A 17,667-nucleotide genomic window follows, 5' to 3' on the forward strand; every position below is an offset into this window, starting at 1 on the left:
CGCACATGAACTCCTCTGTATACTAAAGTATTCTAGAGTCAAATGTGAGGCCATCTGTCCCACAGCTAAAGCCTGGCACAAACTGAGTCACACAACAGGAACACGATTCCAAGCGAGATTCATGGAAATGGAATGGTCCAATCAAAGGCCATGTGCTGTGTCTGGACCTTAACAGAGCGGATGCGTGTAAACCTAAAAGAACTGAAGCAATGTTGTCAAGAAAGATAAAAATCCTCCACAGTGACACTAATTACTTCACCTTATTGCTAATAAAGGTAGCTGACAAGCTATCAGTACATAGGGCTGCACATGACCCAGTGTTTTCTTCACCAATTCACACTCTGCCTCATTCTTGGTCCCCTGAATGCTACCCAATAAAAAAGAAACTCCTGGAATTGTAGCCTTATCTTGTGAGTCCTTGTTACCTTATATTTTAATATCGGTGTTGTTGTCGAACATTGTTTACTTGTTGTCTCCTGTGACAGGTTTGTTTGTATCTCTGTATAATCGGATTTGGTATTGAAGAAATCTTTTTCTAAGCTTGATTGGAAAATCCTGTAACCATGACAATGCTTTGGTGAACTCTTTTAGAAATGCCCAAATACACAACTTGTGATTTCAACCACGTGCAAATCCTCCATTGTCAACCTTTCATTTCTAATAGAATTTTTCCTCTGAATATTTTGAATTTGCCGTTTGCAGGCGGAAAAAAAGAGTCCAGAAGCCGTTCTTTTTACATCACACATTTCTGAGTGTTACAGAAAAGCACATCGTAGGTGGGAAACGTGATGAAACAACCATCAAGCGTCCTCTGTTCACTCAAAAGTGTTGCGTGGTTTCTTGTTGGTCTGATTTATTTTAATAAAAACAGCATGCGTGTTTCCATCAAACACTATTTCTCCCCTCTCGTGGTGTTAATAGGATGATCTGACTGTGAGCGATAATGTGCAGGGATCAGCGAAGTTTGCAGGATCTCATTTAAACGACAACAAGCACATAAATGTGGAGGTAGAGCTAGTTTTTTTTCCCCTTGAGCGAGTACTAACAATAGCAGGCGCTATTTTTTTTTTTAAGAAACAGACACGGCCAACGTGTGCCTGTCTTTACCGGAGCAAGGATTTTACTGAGGAACAACAACTTGGGTATTTAAGAGGTGGATAGAAGCTGAAAATTCAAGGTGTAGACCGTAAAGCGTTTCGCTTATTATGCAGCTTAATCAAGAAGTGGTCTTATCACTGGGTATTCACTGCCAGGCATTCACAGAGGGGGAGTTTGCTAACTAATAATTAAATCCTGGGTTGTGGGCAGTGAGGCGAAGGGAAGGACAACCCAGGTCTGCTGCACCACCAGCCTGCCACAGAAGACTTATCACAGCCTTCCTTCACAGTGCATACAGGATACATGATACACGATGAGTCATTGTGATCCAGTCAGTCACGGCACAGCAAACTCAGCCAGAAAAAAAAGAAGAAGAAGGAGAAGAGAGTGTACAGAGAAAATAAATAAGGGAAGAAGAAACAGAGGAGGAGGAGGCCTTAAGAGACAGCAAAGAGAGATAGGAAAGAAAAGCAGTGATAAGAGCAGCATGGAGGGATGGGTCAGCAGAGTATGGGGGGCCTGAAGTTACCCTCAGCCCGTGGAAGCGAGGGTTGTTATAGAAGAGCTTCATCTGCTCTGGTGGCAGGGGTCCCAGCACTTTCTGGATGGTAAAGAGCTGGTCGATCTCACTCTCTCCCGGGAACAGCGGCTGCCCGTCACTCAGCTCTCCTAAGATGCAGCCCACTGACCACATGTCCACCGCCTTCCCGTAAGGAGCCCTGAGACCGCAGATTTAAGAGGGTGGTGAGAGGCCACGCATAATGAGAGCTAATAAGAATTTATGTCAGTGTGGTGACTGGACAGAGCTTAAAGGGAAAAACATAAAAAAATAGCAGGCGTACCCGAGCAGGAGCTCCGGAGACCGGTACCATCTAGTGGCCACATACTCGGTGTAATTGGCGTCAGTCCCCTCAGAGAGATTACGTGCAAAGCCTGGCAAGAGAAGACAGAGAAAGCAATAGGATATGATGAGGAGCTTTTAGTTATGCTCCACATGCTGAGAAACCTAAAAATGAATTTCAGCTGACTGCCTCTCTGGACGCTCATTATGCTTTAAAGCTTTGACTTACAAAGTAGTTTGTAAAGTTAGGTCAGAGACGACGCCAGATGTGATCTTTTTTTCCTGAACACTTTGACAGCAGCAGATCCTGCCTTTTGAATTCTTCAGCTGATTAATGTGAGATGCTTTTTTGGCTGCACAAGCATCGAAGCACACCTTTAGAGCCTCTAGCTCTCTTACATACATATAGACACGTTCCAGTTTAATATTCATGTTGGTATGTTTTATTGCCAATTACTCACATAACCAACAGATACAGGGTGACTGCATCTTTGCAGCTTGTCTGCACTTTGGCACTCATGCATTTAGCTTATTCAATTATTTTAACTGTTTTAGTTTGTTTTGTTTTAATAATATGACTGTTACTGTATATTAAAATAGCTGCCTTCTAGGATTTCTAATTATGATCAAATAATATTAAAAAGTATCCTAATTGAAAGAGACTTCTTCATTCCACATTATATATGGTGTAATGGAAATTTATTAGACCCCCACCAAATGTGAGGTTTATACCACAGCTGTCCTAAATTAACAGTATTAGTAATTACCAAAATGGTTTTTGTGCTGGTATCACTAGTATGCACAAGCCTTTTAATCAAAATGATTCTCTTACTGCTAAAATGTAATTATTGTTGTCATCCATGCATTTTCTAATTCAATGTTTTTCAAAAAGAAGAAAAAAAAGGAAAGAAAATTTTTAATTTATTGATTAAGATGCCAAATTATAGTTATTTACTTCCTGGAGACAAAAACTCATTTAAGCAGTTGAGTCTTATGCTTGATTAATTCCAGTGAAATTTTAATTCAAATTAGGTCCAGTGTGCTCATTGAAATTAGAGTATAAAAACATGAAGTTGGTAATTTTTACCGTTTATTTTTCATGACAGCTGGCATATATATATATATATATATATATATATATAAACACCCAGCACGCCCCTGCGGGCAGTTTATCCTTCAAGCTCGGGTCCTCTACCAGAGGCCTGGGAGCTTGAGGGTCCTGCGAAGTATCTTAGCTGTTCCCAGGACTGCGCTCTTCTGGACAGAGATCTCCGATGTTATTCCCGGGATCTGCTGGAGCCACTCGCCTAGCTTGGGAGTCACCGCACCTAGTGCTCCGATTACCTTCACCCTCCACATCCTCTCGAGCTCTTCTCTGAGCCCTTGGTATTTCTCCAGCTTCTCGTGTTCCTTCTTCCTGATATTGCTGTCATTCGGAACCGCTACATCGATCACTACGGCCGTCTTCTTTTGTTTGTCTACCACCACTATGTCCGGTTGGTTAGCCACCACCATTTTGTCCGTCTGTATCTGGAAGTCCCACAGGATCTTAGCTCGGTCATTCTCCACCACCCTTGGGGGCATCTCCCATTTTGACCTCGGGACTTCCAGGTTATACTCGGCACAGATGTTCCTGTACACTATGCCGGCCACTTGGTTATGGCGTTCCATGTATGCCTTGCCTGCTAGCATCTTGCACCCTGCTGTTATGTGCTGGATTGTCTCTGGGGCATCTTTACACAGCCTGCACCTGGGGTCTTGCTTGGTGTGATAGACCCCAGCCTCTATGGATCCTGTACTCAGAGCTTGTCCTTGTGCTGCCATGATTAGTGCCTCTGTGCTGTCTTTCAGTCCAGCTTTGTCCAGCCACTGGTAGGATTTCTGGATATCAGCCACCTCCTCTATCTGCCGGTGGTACATACCGTGCAGGGGCCTGTCCTTCCATGATGGTTCCTCGTCTCCCTCCTCTTTCTTGGGTTTCTGCTGCCTGAGGTATTCACTGAGCACTCGGTCAGTTGGGGCCATCTTCCCAATGTATTCTTGGATGTTCGTTGTCTCATCCTGGACTGTGGTGCTGACACTCACCAGTCCCCGGCCCCCTTCCTTCCGCTTAGCGTACAGCCTCAGGGTGCTGGACTTGGGGTGAAACCCTCCATGCATGGTAAGGAGCTTTCTTGTCTTTATGTCAGTGGCTTCTATCTCCTCCTTTGGCCAGCCTATTACCCCAGCAGGGTACCTGATCACGGGCAGGGCGTACGTGTTGATGGCCCGGATCTTGTTCTTACCGTTCAGCTGACTCCTCAGGACTTGCCTGACCCTCTGCAGGTACTTGGTGGTTGCAGCTTTTCTAGCGGCCTCTTCATGGTTCCCATTCGCCTGCGGGATCCCCAGGTACTTGTAACTGTCCTCTATGTCTGCAATGTTGCCTTCTGGTAGTTCAATCCCCTCAGTTCTGACTACCTTCCCTCTCTTTGTTACCATTCGACTACACTTCTCCAGTCCGAACGACATTCCAGTGTCATTGCTGTATAGCCTGGTAGTGTGGATCAGTGAATCAATGTCTCGTTCACTCTTGGCATACAGCTTGATGTCATCCATGTACAGGAGGTGGCTGACAACTGGTCCGTTCCGTAGTCGGTATCCGTAGCCAGTCTTGTTAATGATCTCACTGAGGGGGTGGGGACAGAGCATCTCCTTGGTAGATCCCGCACTTGATGGTGACTTGTGCTAGTCACTTCTGTGTATATATATATATATATATTAGGGGTGCAACGATATTCGTATCGATATTGAACCGTTCGATACAGTGCTTTCGGTTCGGTACGCATATGTATCGAACAATACAAAATTTGTAATTTATTTTATCAACTTTCCTTCTGACGATGCTGTCTGTGTTGAGCGCTCAGTGAATCTGCGTTCGACTACTCCGCCTAGGCTCGACAGTGCAGCCTAGGCTGTCGAGCCTAGGCGGAGTAGTCGAACGCAGATTCACTGAGCGCTCAACACAGACAGCATCGTCAGCAGGAAGAGCGCAGGGCAAGCTAGCGAGACAGAAATTAAGCTCTCCTTGTAACATGGACCCTCATTCAGATCTGGCGTTTGGAATTATTTTGGTTTTCATGTGACGTATGACCCTGAAGGTAAGCGAGTCATGGACTAAAGTAAAACAGTATGTTGGATGTGCCACGCAATGCTCAATTACATGGGTGTGAACTAGTGTGTTAGCGCAGTTAGCTCGTTAACGTGTTGGCCGTCTAGCCCCATGCACGGGGCGATCGGCGATAGCTCGTTAACGGAGATTTGCCGTGTTGTGGCGTTAAGGTCATTTCAACGAGATTAACGCTGACAGCACTAGTGGGAACACAACGAATATGACTGCACATTTACGCCGACATCATCCTAGTGCAAAGACAAGTGGAAGCAGACAAAAACAAGCAAGCATGCTACTAACTTTAGCCGAGTCATTTAGACAGTTGTTAGCACATGATTCTCCTTATATGTTTAATATGCTGCTGAGAATATAGCCCAGAAGAAGCGGATAGTATAGCTTTTATTTTGGAAAGAGACATTTCTACGGTGGCCCTGAGAGGCCAAACGGACTGCAACTTCAGAAAACACTTGCAAAAAGAAAAATGCTGCAAAAAGAAAAACGCTGCAAAAAGAAAGACGCTGCACTGCAACTTCAAGAAAAACGCTGCACTGCAAAAAGAAAAACGCTGCAAAAAGAAAGACGCTGCACTGCAACTTCAAGAAAAACGCTGCACTGCAAAAAGAAAAACGCTGCAAAAAGAAAAGCGCTGCAAAAGCACACAAAGCACAACGGAAATAGGAAAAAAGACAACGGAAATGTTCCTGGGGAGACAATAACCCGACGGACCAGTTGCACGAACCAAAACAAGCTGTCTTTTTTTTTTTTTTTTTTTTTTTTTTTTTTTTTAACCAAAACAAGCTGTCTGTCACTACCCGATCCGTACCGGAAACCCGATCGGTCACCCGCATGCGCAGGGGTTTTCTTCTTCTTCTGTTCGTTTAATGGCAGTTTACTCCCCAGTGTAAGAGGATACCGCCACCTGCTGACTGAGCTAGTGAACCCTATTGTAAACTGAATTAGCGTCATCACAAACGTGTGTTACATTTGATTTAGTGATAATCGAGTGTGTTTATGCTTGTCTGTGTGGAGAGGATTGTTGGAATAGTGATGATGATGTCCGCTATCACTGTCAATTGCCAGTAAACACTTCATCTGGCTGATGAACCTTCACGTGACATATTATAAAGTCTGTATTATTAACTCTGTCATTAGGCACCATTCTTCTTATTTGACGGTGCTGTTGTTCAATAGGGGAACGCTCTCTGTTGAGGAGAAAAGAAAAACTTTGTTGCGGTTACGGATTATCCATTGTTTAAATGTCCCGGTAGTCAAAAAGGCTGAGAAATGCTAGGAGCTAAATGGGTGCTAACCGTGTCATTCAAATATATTGAATGTCGCAATGTTGGCAAAGAGAGGAAGTGACGTAAGATTTGCGCATGCGGGGTACCGTGCAACTGGTCCGTCGGGTTATTGTCTCCCCAGGAACATTTCCGTTGTCTTTTTTCCTATTTCCGTTGTGCTTTGTGTGCTTTTGCAGCACTTTTCTTTTTGCAGTGTTTTTCTTTTTGCAGTGCAGCGTTTTTCTTGAAGTTGCAGTGCAGCGTCTTTCTTTTTGTAGCATTTTTCTTTTTGAAGTGCAGTGTTTTTCTTGAAGTTGCAGTGCAGCATCTTTCTTTTTGCAGCGTTTTCCTTTTTGCAGCATTTTTCTTTTTGCAAGTGTTTTCTGAAGTTGCAGTCCGTTTGGCCTCTCAGGGCCACCGTACATTTCTCTGTAATAAACTCTCTTTTCCAAAGATGAGTGATTCCTCAATCAGATACAGGGCTCGCAATATCGCTAGCCCGACGTCCCGGGGCTAGCGATTTTTTTTCAGTCGGGCTACCAAAATCTATCGCTGCCCTGCCCGTAGGAAGGAAAAATATATGTCAATGCTTTTGCATTCTTTCAGAAATGTAGCTGGGTAATTATGTCATTGGCATCGGTGAGCCACTGTCAATATGTGACATATTGCAATCGCGTTTGGATTTGCGCTTATTTTTTTGCTTTCACTTTGCAATCGCGCGAACTGTGTATAGAGAGCGACAGCACTGATCTGTGAGTGATGATAATTTGTGCACCAATTCCTCTGACATCGTCTTATTAATCGTTAGCTTACTATGCAAACATGACAAGTGAAATCTCCCGCAGCAAGCTTAAACATGTGAGAGGTTGATCGCGCAGAGAATCGCTGAGCTTATGTGAGTGCGTGTGTAAAAGCAGCAGGATATATATTTGACTACGATGACCTGGATGACTGAGAACCTTCACAGACAGATATATATTTTAGTTCTGCTGAGCCAAATAAGACAGGTCAGGGTGAAGAAGTGACAGCCAAAGAAAAGCTTACCACAAAACGGAGAAGTTATGACAAATCAGACTATAAGGCAAAAAGAAAGTGCAGCTTTATGGTTTCATGGACAAAATAATTTCTGTGGCTGCAATATGACGAGCTAAATAACCAGGGCTGCACATAAGTGGTCCGCAGGTGCGCATTCGCTGTCAAAATAAAAAACACGCACAAGGGTTAGGGTTAAATTTAAAAACTGTACTTTTGAGTTAAAATATATATTTATAATTTTAATAAATGACAAATTAAAAAGGCATGAACATTTTTTTTGTATCGAAAAAATATCGAACCGTGACACCAAAGTATCGAACCGAACCGAACTGTGAATTTTGTGTATCGTTGCACCCCTAATATATATATATATATATATATATATATATATATATATATATATATATATATATATATATATGTGTGTGTGTATATAGATAGATAGATAGATGGATAGATAGATAGATAGATGGATAGATAGATAGATGAATAGATAGACAGCATATTTATAGTGTTTTTATATTGCCTGTGAAACCCTTTGAACCTTTACATGATATTAGGTTAAACAAGTTTAAACAAGGAGAAACTTTTCCCTCACAATTGGACATTTACTACATTAACCCAGCCATTCATTTCCAGTTTCTCAGAGCTCCAACTCCCCGATCAAAACAACACACAGTGAAAGTGACTGCGCGCGGCAAGACTCGGTCTGAAACGTAAACCTTCACAGCGGAGTCTGTTTGGCCCGTGTCTCTTCTCTCAATGCCTTTGGCTGACACAGAGCAAACAGCAGGTCTTCAGTCTCTCACACCAGATTGCCTGTGTGATTCTGGCCACGCCATGTTTTACGTTTCCCCCTGCTTCTGTTGTGGCGCCGCCAGACTGAGCTGAAGCATGATTATGCTCTTGTTGCCCAACACATTTCATTAATTGAGATGAAAGAAGAATGACCAGCCGCAGAGAGGGGAGGCGCACACACCGCTTTAGATAACCAGATGAAGCCTGCCTGCTGCACTCCTGAAGCACTGGTTTCAGCCAAATATAGTATCTGTTGAAAACACTCCTTTTACATCACAGCTCTGACTGTTTGAGCACCTTTCTTACAGCGCGAGGATCGAATAGAGGGGCTCACCGAAGTCACATAACTTGAGGACGTCATCGGAGCTGATGAGAAGGTTTTCTGGCTTTATGTCTGAGGAGGAAGAACACAGATGGAGAGTAAGCTGGAGAGGGGCATCATTATCATCATCGCTATTACATCACTTCCATCAGTTTCTGCCACCACACATTCATCTGTTTCATTGAGAGAGCAATTTGAATGATTACCCTTCAGAGAAATGGAATTTCATCAGCAAAAATGCACAGATTGGGGGGAAAAAAACTATAACCCATACACTGAATCCCTCGATAACATTGTCATATGGGTGCCTGGATATACTACAGGCCATTTGGATGCCTGCTCTGTTGCTCTCAGTGTGCCAAAAGCTCACATGGGCCATCTGGTTTCCTGCTCTGCTGCCACTGATTCACCAAAAGCTCTTCTAGTGAACAGTACATCGTTTAGTTATAATGCTGATAGATATAATGCTGAAGATGCTATGATATCATGGGGATTGACCAGGATTGACCTCTAAAGGGAGCAGCCAAAAGAAAAAGATGAAACTATGAAGCTAAACAGATAGAAAGTGAACCTATTCTGACCAAACACCTGTCTCACATAGTGATACGAACCATGAAGCTGGACCCAAAAATATTTAGATGTTACAGAGAGTATGATGTATCCCATAATATTGATGCTCAAAGTTTTAACAATTCTCAAATGTATTTTATATCAGTCTTCTGTATTTAAAAACATAGGAGGACTGAACAAATTAAAAAACACCAAATTGTGATGCAGCTTTATTCACTTGGAAAATATTCATAGTAAGAAGGTAAAATTTTACATGATGCATCAAAGCTCCTTTTGGCGGCTCTCTTCTTAATGAGTAAGGTGACCATATCACAACAAACTGAACGTGGGACAAAGTGAGACGTGTTAATAATGCTGAGAGGTAGTCAAATATATTACATTTAAATGCAACATTTCCAACTCTCTTGCTAATAAAAGATCTTTAGCCGTCTTTGGGTTTCAGTAAACATGCATCCATACTCTCATACATGTTTTTTTGCACCATATCTTACAATTTTAGCCATTTTTAACCAATTATGAGACAGAAATATTGTATCACTTCACACCACATTTTCAGTCAAAATTTGGGATACTGTCTCAAGATGTGGGAAAGGAGGACAAGTAATAAAAGTGCTGTGCAGTCTCACATAAAGAGCACTATCAGCATACCCTATTCATAAGGGGTTGCCACAGATTTTTACACCAGATGCAACCCCAAAGGTATTTGTGTCTTCTCATGGGCTCAAACCAGGGACCTTTTGCTTGTTAGACACACATGTAAATCACTACACTATGGAAATCAGGTGATTCTGAAGGGCTCGTGTGGGAAATTTTCTCCAGTTTGGTGGATTTTATATGGAATGACCATGTTTTTTCTCCAGTGTAAGCAAAATAATGCTGCATTTGTCTTCCTGCTCTGGGGGCCTCTCCTCTATCGTACTAACACTCTGTACGCTATGTTCAGGTCAAGAAAAACGCCTTACCTCGGTGAACAATGTCATGCTTATGGCACCAGTGAATTGCTTTGATTAGCTGGAAGATGTAGCTGCGCGCTTTTTCACTCGGCACACCGTTTGGTAACTCCTCGAGCAGTTCGAGCATATTCTAAAAGAGAGAGGGAAAAAAGACACAGTTGAAGAAATCAAAGGTGAGCTCTTTATTATCATGAGGGATTTGGGGGTTTAGCGAACGAATTCTAGGTTTAACCCTGAGTTTTCAGCATCGGGTGGACCCGTCCAGACCTGACCACCTCTGGAGCAGGTTGTATTTGAGAGTAAGAGATCGACATGCTTTTTAAAGTGTGACAAAAGTCTGTTTTTTTTCTGTTGGAGAAAAATGGTTCATATTTGAGAAACAATACCTATTTTTTAATTATCTATTTTGTGAATAGAAGGTTCATTAAGTGAGAACAATGCGTTGACTGCTTCGGGCTGCCATATCTGAAGCTGTAATGCGTTTAATAGCTCTGGTCTAAAGTCTTTTATTTTGAAGATGAGGTCCTTTTTTCTGCTTTTTTACCTGATTTTGTGAGCAATTTTAAACAATTATAATGTTGAATAGAACTTAATTTAGTGATAAGCTAAGCCTCATATTTGCTGGCCAACTTGAAATTTGGATTTTGAGCAACTTACAGGTTTGAATGATGTTTCTTCTGGTTGTTCTTTACTTGTACCTTTACTAGTCCTACACAATCAGACCGGGTGTTTTAATACCACAGTGCTCTACAGCCTTTCCCTATCACACAAACTCGCCCGCTGCTGCTTTGGCTGCTGCAGCTCTGTTGCTTTCAGCCTCTATTATGTGTTTAACCTCTTTGTATTTTTTCAAATATTATAGTTTGCTGTTATTTTGGAAAATATCCTGCTCTGTTGCCAGTATACCTCCCTGTGTTTGTCATTCGTCATATGCTGCCAATGTTATCTCTTTCACAGCGAGGTTGGGAAAACCCTGGATTGAATTATTGAGCTGATAACCACCTTCATTCATCGTTCTGTTGATGTTACGGTAAGTGAAGTAAGTGTGCTGAACTTGTTCTGCTACAGGCGACGGGTGAGAGTAACACCAGAGTCAGCGCAGGTATCGGCCTGTGGAGGAAACCTACCTTCTCCACATATTCGAAAACAAGGTACAGCTTCCCTCTTCGGCGGAAGGCTTCTTTCAGCTCAACAATATTCTCCTGCTTGAGCGTGCGGAGCATTTTGAGCTCCCGCAGGGTCGTTTCTTTGACCTCTTCATTTTCTGCGTGGAGGTGAGACAGACAGGAAATGAGGATCACACTGAGCTGCCATGTTGTGATAGATATGGGATGCAACAGGCCAGTAGAAATAAAGGACGGGGACAGCCTGCATTACAATAGAAATCATAAGTGCTCTCTGATAAGGCCTGCCCATCGGGAGAGAAGAGCCCTCTTACCTTCGCTGTCCTTGAATTTCTTAATGGCCACAATTTCATTGGTGTCCTGCAGCAAAAACACAGAAATCAATCCTGTCATTGCATCACGACAGTGGAAAAACACAACAGTGAGGCTGACTCAAATCATGAATATTAGTGTTACTGCTGCTGCCTTTACTACTGCGTTCAGTAGTGAGAATAACACATTTTTGCATTCAGCTGTGGGGACTGTGGCTGAAAGTATATAAATTATTTAATCCGCAACACAAACAGATGTTCAAGTCCAAATCTACAAAAAGCATGCCTAATTAAATATCAGTAGCATTCACGTTAGCATGCAGGATGGGGATATTGCTTTGAACCTGAAACTGTGTGTTTCAAGCAGCAACTTTGAAGCTGGAAAAAAGTGAGAACGGACATCTGAACGTTTGCGAGGAAAGCTGCAAAATCGACATGACTTTTTACACATCCAAGGATGGAGCAGTCAAGACCAGCTTTGTTATTTCCCACAAAAATTATAAACCAAAGTAAGTGAGCCAATCTCTGCTGGGGAGTTTATTAGAGTGTTTGGTCAACTTTCCTGAGCTGATATGCCCTGAGAAAAAAAGAAGTGTTTGACAATGAGCCGATGGCTACTCGGCTCTGGATGAGAGTTGTGATATCTGCCCAGTTACTCATCTTTGTAAGCGGGATGAAGACAGAGTTGGAGATTTTGGAGGAGCTGGCAGCAATGCACTCAGTGAAAGGGACTACGACAGGGAATGATTTGTTCATGGAGGTAAGTGCTTGCTTGGAAAGGCTTGAGCTGAAATGGGAAAAACTGGACTTTGTCCAAATCTGACACAGAAGAATGGTGGACTTTTGAAAAAGATACAAGATCAAGTGACTAAAAAGAACCCAGAAGTGAAATAAGCATTTATATTCTTATACACCGGGAGCTGTTTTGTATGCCAGTACTAAAGATTAGAAGATGTTCTCTTTGGATCTACCATCATATGTGAACCAACATTCTCAGTGATGAAGTTTAACAAATCCAGATACCCTGTCCTGTCTGACATTGACTCTGACTTTAAGCTAGATATCTCTCACTTGATAAAACTGAACTGTTGTGGACCAGGACTCCACAACAGTCCATTCCTCATGTGCTCCCTTGGGAAAATTAATTGCCCAAGTCTGCCATAGACCCTCATATTAAAATACACACCTCAACCAATTAAATGAACATTGGTATAGCTTGATAGAGGCCAGTTTCTTTCTTTGTGATAACCTTTGCCTTCAATGTTCTTCAATGCATATTATCTGATAGTTATTTCTACAAACAGCCCATCTGAAAACTTATGAAGTTGCATGCAAGCTTTAAGACACCCTCAACTTTCTCAGACAGAAACAGGAACTGGTAATCAGCATCTTCAGAGATTTATACCGCTATCAGATCATGATGCCAGTATAAAGGTATAAAGAGTTTGTCAATCATTAATGGAAATTTGCTCCATTGTCACCAACAATTCCTTAAATGCTCCCATTTGCCTAAATTTTTATCTTCATTTTGGTCTTTAATATCAGAATTGATAACAAAAACATTAAAAAACTAAATAATGTGTGAAGCATGTTTCAAAAACTGTGTCCAAACCCATCAATTCTCTTCATTACTCTAACAGTCCTGGTATAATCACAAAGATCTCCTTCACTGGTGCATGCGGTTTCCTGCATATGGGACATAAAAAAGGTCCTACACCTTCACAAATTGAGGTTAGTACACCTGCATCAGCGCAGACTCAAGGTAGGAGGGCTCTGTAACCTACTTTAAAGTGGAAGATTTGTTGGTTTGGAGCAGCACTTAGTGTAGCGGGTTGAGAGTGTGCAGGGAGATGTTGTAGAGGCCAGACTGGAAAATGGGCCATTCGGTCTATGATAGTCTGCACCGTGCTAACTGAACTTGTTAGCACCCAAAAACAGAAAAACAAGTTGCAAAAAGGCTCACATGGGGCTCAGGACATCCGGAAAGGGTCACGATGTGGATCTGAGAGGTTACAATGTTATTTAATCTGATTATATGTATCTAATCTCAAATTACACCAAGTTTACTAGTTGAAATGTAAGCAAATGAAATCAATAAACAGGATTCATATACAAGAGTACTTACTTGAGTGATTAATAAGCGAGACATTTGTCTATTTTGAGATGACCACATCCTCGTGAGAACCAGCCTATACATTTATGTCCTCTTAATGGACATTTGTTTTTGGTCTGTATCTTTTGACTTATTTGAGCTACCCTATTAACCACCGTTGAAGTCAAAAGAAGACATCCTGGCCAAGGACATCTCATGTGTTTGGGTGGCCTCTTTTAGCTGCAAATAGGCAAGACATCACAAAAATGTAACTGAAAAATACTTGTTTCCTCGGTTCTCAGGAGGCTATTGGGCATATCAACTTTCTGTGATGTCAGAAAAAGCATTTAGAGCTGCGCAAAATCTGAGCTTTTAGATCACAGTGATTACTTGTACAGACACTGACCTAATTATTCAAACTCTGGCCATGCTTTATATGAACAGTCTCCATTTTAACAGCATATATATGACAGAAAATAAAGAAAAGCAGAGAAGGCCCATAGAAAAATTGTAAATGAATCATTATCTGCAGCTCTAGTGCGATGGGCAAATCAAACGCTCGATGACTAGGCTTTGCTTTGTAATAAGGGGTCATACCATAGAAAAAACTGGGAGAATGAGTCACTGTTGAAGTGCAGCACTAACAGAACCAGTGCACCTGCAAACCTTTAAAGCTCAATAATTCTAAAAAGCATCTGTGTTATTTGTTAAAAGGTACAAGGTGCAAAATTATCAACAATAAGTGGAGCAGAAGAAGAAATTCGGAACTCATCAACGGCAAGATACTTCCTGTCATCCCTTCAGGAAGTTCTCTGCGAGAGAGACACCCCGCCACTAGCCCCGTTTTTTGACATGTCCTAGTTAGGCCTGGTATTTCTGCCTATGGCTCAGAGCTGTGCTCCAGTTCCCCCCCACCCCTCCTTCAGAAAGCCAAAGGCAGCGTCGCACCACTACAGCATGGATCAGAGCGAACAGCCAGCACTCCTGCCAGCATCGAGAAATGCAAGATGACTCACAGCGGGGTCAGAGCACGCCAGCCTGAGTGAAGGAAGACGGCGAGCAGCAGAGACTAAACAACCTTTCTCATGTGTGAACCTTGATCACTAATGGAGGAAATTAGACCTGATCAGAAGCTACACATTCAATTCAAAACATCAGGACGCAGAAAATCAGAAGCTTAAACTGCATGCAGGGATGGACAGATGGTGAAAGTCTGGACCGATGCCACTGTTTAAAACAATCTGCTGATTCTAATGTGGGACATTTTTTTGGGTTTGTTTTCCTTTAGATTTTGATTGTTGTATATTTCCCCTTTCATGACAGCGAAACGAAAAAGATCTTCTTCATCACTCAACTCTCATATAAATAAGGAAGCTGGATTGAAGATAAAGTGAGCGATTACTTTAAAGGACACAGCAGATACACATCGTCAAAGTCTCACCAGCTTGCAGTTATTTTTAACCAGCACAAAAAAACTACATACATAAACCAGCAAATAACTCCAATAAGATGGTCATCACATGAATCATATAAAGTACATCCCCTAACTTTGAATCATAATATCAAAAAGTAGAAAAAAAACTCTCTGAAGCTGCAAGTTTAAAGATCAGCTATCAAAGATGTGGACCAAGGCCAGAACCTGCCCACCAAATGGTCTAATTTGGTTTATTGGATGCCTTTGCAAAATACACTGCTACTCTTTATCTGGTGATGTTGCCATTACACACAGGAAGTGTGAAAAATCGATGGAAAATTACAAGTATTTCTAGAGCTAAAGAAACTTTTTGGATCGCGAAAAATTTGTGAAGGTTTCTGGCCTTGCCTCTGTGAGCAGTACATCAAAAAGCAAGGTATGCAGTGACAACAAGCTCACTGAATGTGGAAAACTAAGACCACATCTACATGCCCAAGTGCACTGAGTTGCTTTCATGTGTATGGTTGATGAGATATTTGGATTAGTAAGAAGTTGAGCAGGTGGCCTGTGAGTGTATAAGTCAGAAAATAAGGGGGGGGAAAAGCACCTTAGGGCCACTTTAAAATGACGTGTGGCCTGTTTATTTGATCTGTAGGTGTTTCAGTTGATTTTACTTCTTGTCTCACCTCAGTTCCACCCAGAGACCACTGCCCATTTCCCCCCCAAAAACAACCTTTGAAAACAGGATTGTTGACATCTCTGATAATATAAAATGTTTTTCTGCACTCTCTGACACGGACACAGCAGCGTGCCAGTAAACACACACTTGCCACAGCAGAGGGAAGAAGCGCTGTATCGCACCAGCCCGAGGTCTCAGAAGTGAGTCCTCAAAGAGAACACTCCCATCATCTCCACCTCCGCAGAAAAACACCTAAACCACCCGGCGAATGACTGCAAACTTTCCTCTTTCTTTGCTCCAGTTCACACTGCATCACATCAGTCATTTAAGTCGGTTCAAGTTATTTCTGCTTCAGGTACAAATTGCAGCCAGAGTGATGGCACATCCGGCACACATACACAGCGCTCGCTCTCATCTCTCAGCTGATAACAGCCATCCAGGAGCAAATTATAACAGTCAAAAGAGTTTTGTAGTTCATTATGACAGCATGTTAATGTTGTAGGGATCAGCGCAGAACACCAGGCGCTCTGAACCTTTCTGAGCTGCCTTTTATTTTAAGCTTTGTAGGAATTCCCATGTGGCGATGGACTGTGAAGCTCATTCATGTGAGAGAGAAACCAAGCAGGGTAAATGATTATTTACTACGAGCACAGTCCCTCTCCCACCGCCTGGATGGCACAAACACCTGTTTGATGTTTCCTAAGGCCAGGTACCATAACATGATGATCATCACCAAAAACAGCAGCGTACAAAAGGTCGGCTTTGGATATAACAGGGGTAGGCAACCTTTTTGATGACGAGTGCCATCTAAAATTTCCTCAGAAGTCAATGTGCCATATAATTGCATTAGCAATAAATTTAATAACGCTGTATATCAACAGTTGCTGCGCTGAGCGGAGAGCTCCTGAAGCATTTGAAGTGTTGGAATGTGGAAATTTCAACATCGCTTGAAAAAACTGACAGCTAGCAACGTCCGTCTCATCAGTAGGCTAAGTGAATTTTAGCCAATTACAAGTTGAATCTGATAGTTGGGGTTGTTAGCTAAGATACCATCATTAAGAAGCGGCACAACTAATGTGTCTATGCGAGCTAATTTGTGATGTGCACCGCTGGCCCGGCCATTTATTTTTTAATGCACCCTCTCAGATTAGTTCACTGCGTGTCGTGCCCAGGGCTGGACTGGGACAAAAAACCGGTCCGGGCATTTTGACTAGAGACCGGCCCACCAGGTATTATAGGAAAAGCCATAAAGCCTTTGAATGAAAACAAACGCTGTTGTAACAGTGATGTACACTGTCTTGTTGGTATATAGATAAAAACTTTGGTTGTAAGATTCAGATAATTATTTAATAAAAGCGAGACATTTTAAATGAGAATAAGAAAGAAAAGTATTTCTTTGTGCCCCCCTTTCCCTGTTAATGCCCTACCTGGCCCCCCTGGCAACACTTTGCTAGACCCGCCCCTGCACAGTTACCAGCTGTCAGCTACATAAAAAAAGGATCCTGGTGTTATTTGTCTCTCAGAAACAGTTCATAACTTCCCTTCAACCCATTCATGTCACCTAAAAGGTAAACCTGTTTCTCCATCACCTGTTCAGCTCTGATGATTCAGTAAGAACATCTCCTGGTTTCATCTTCATGTTTCCCTCTCACCAGATATACAAACAGATATCATGACCAGCAGCTTTTACGGCTGTGGCTCCAGCAAACATCAGCTGATACTAGAAATTAATATTAAATAAATCCTAACAACAGCTGACGTCCGCTGGTTTCCTCTTTCTGGCGCAAAGTCGGCGATAAACAAACAAGAGAGATCAGCTGATCAATGATCAGTTTCGTGATTGAATGAGAGAAGAAGAGGCGGCTGCAGCGTAAAGACGCAGAATAAATCCAGCTTTGTGTCTTTTTCCATGCTAGCTGAAGTACGGGACAAACTATGTTCCTTTTCAGCTCAATACGAAACGCATAATATTTTCTCTGAATACGGGACGATTCCGTTT

The 17,667-nt window shown here is 42.2% G+C and overlaps 1 protein-coding gene across 4 annotated transcripts in view; it reads right to left on the reverse strand.

The window, feature by feature from the left end:
- Positions 1 to 17,667, reverse strand: part of LOC120738846 (cyclin-dependent kinase-like 5) — a 54,992-nt gene that overhangs the window by 15,182 nt on the left and 22,143 nt on the right. For all 4 annotated transcript variants that reach the window (XM_040040363.1, XM_040040364.1, XM_040040360.1 and 1 more), the window contains exons 4-9: positions 11,487 to 11,532; positions 11,176 to 11,312; positions 10,058 to 10,178; positions 8,538 to 8,597; positions 1,941 to 2,031; positions 1,628 to 1,817 (exon numbers count right to left, since the gene is read on the reverse strand). In XM_040040363.1, the coding sequence (XP_039896297.1) occupies positions 1,628 to 1,817; positions 1,941 to 2,031; positions 8,538 to 8,597; positions 10,058 to 10,178; positions 11,176 to 11,312; positions 11,487 to 11,532 (645 nt within the window). The remainder of the gene's footprint in view (positions 1 to 1,627; positions 1,818 to 1,940; positions 2,032 to 8,537; positions 8,598 to 10,057; positions 10,179 to 11,175; positions 11,313 to 11,486; positions 11,533 to 17,667) is intronic.

This window comes from Simochromis diagramma, unplaced genomic scaffold, assembly GCF_900408965.1.
Source record: "Simochromis diagramma unplaced genomic scaffold, fSimDia1.1 OVJJ01000026.1, whole genome shotgun sequence".
NCBI classification, from domain to species: domain Eukaryota; kingdom Metazoa; phylum Chordata; class Actinopteri; order Cichliformes; family Cichlidae; genus Simochromis; species Simochromis diagramma.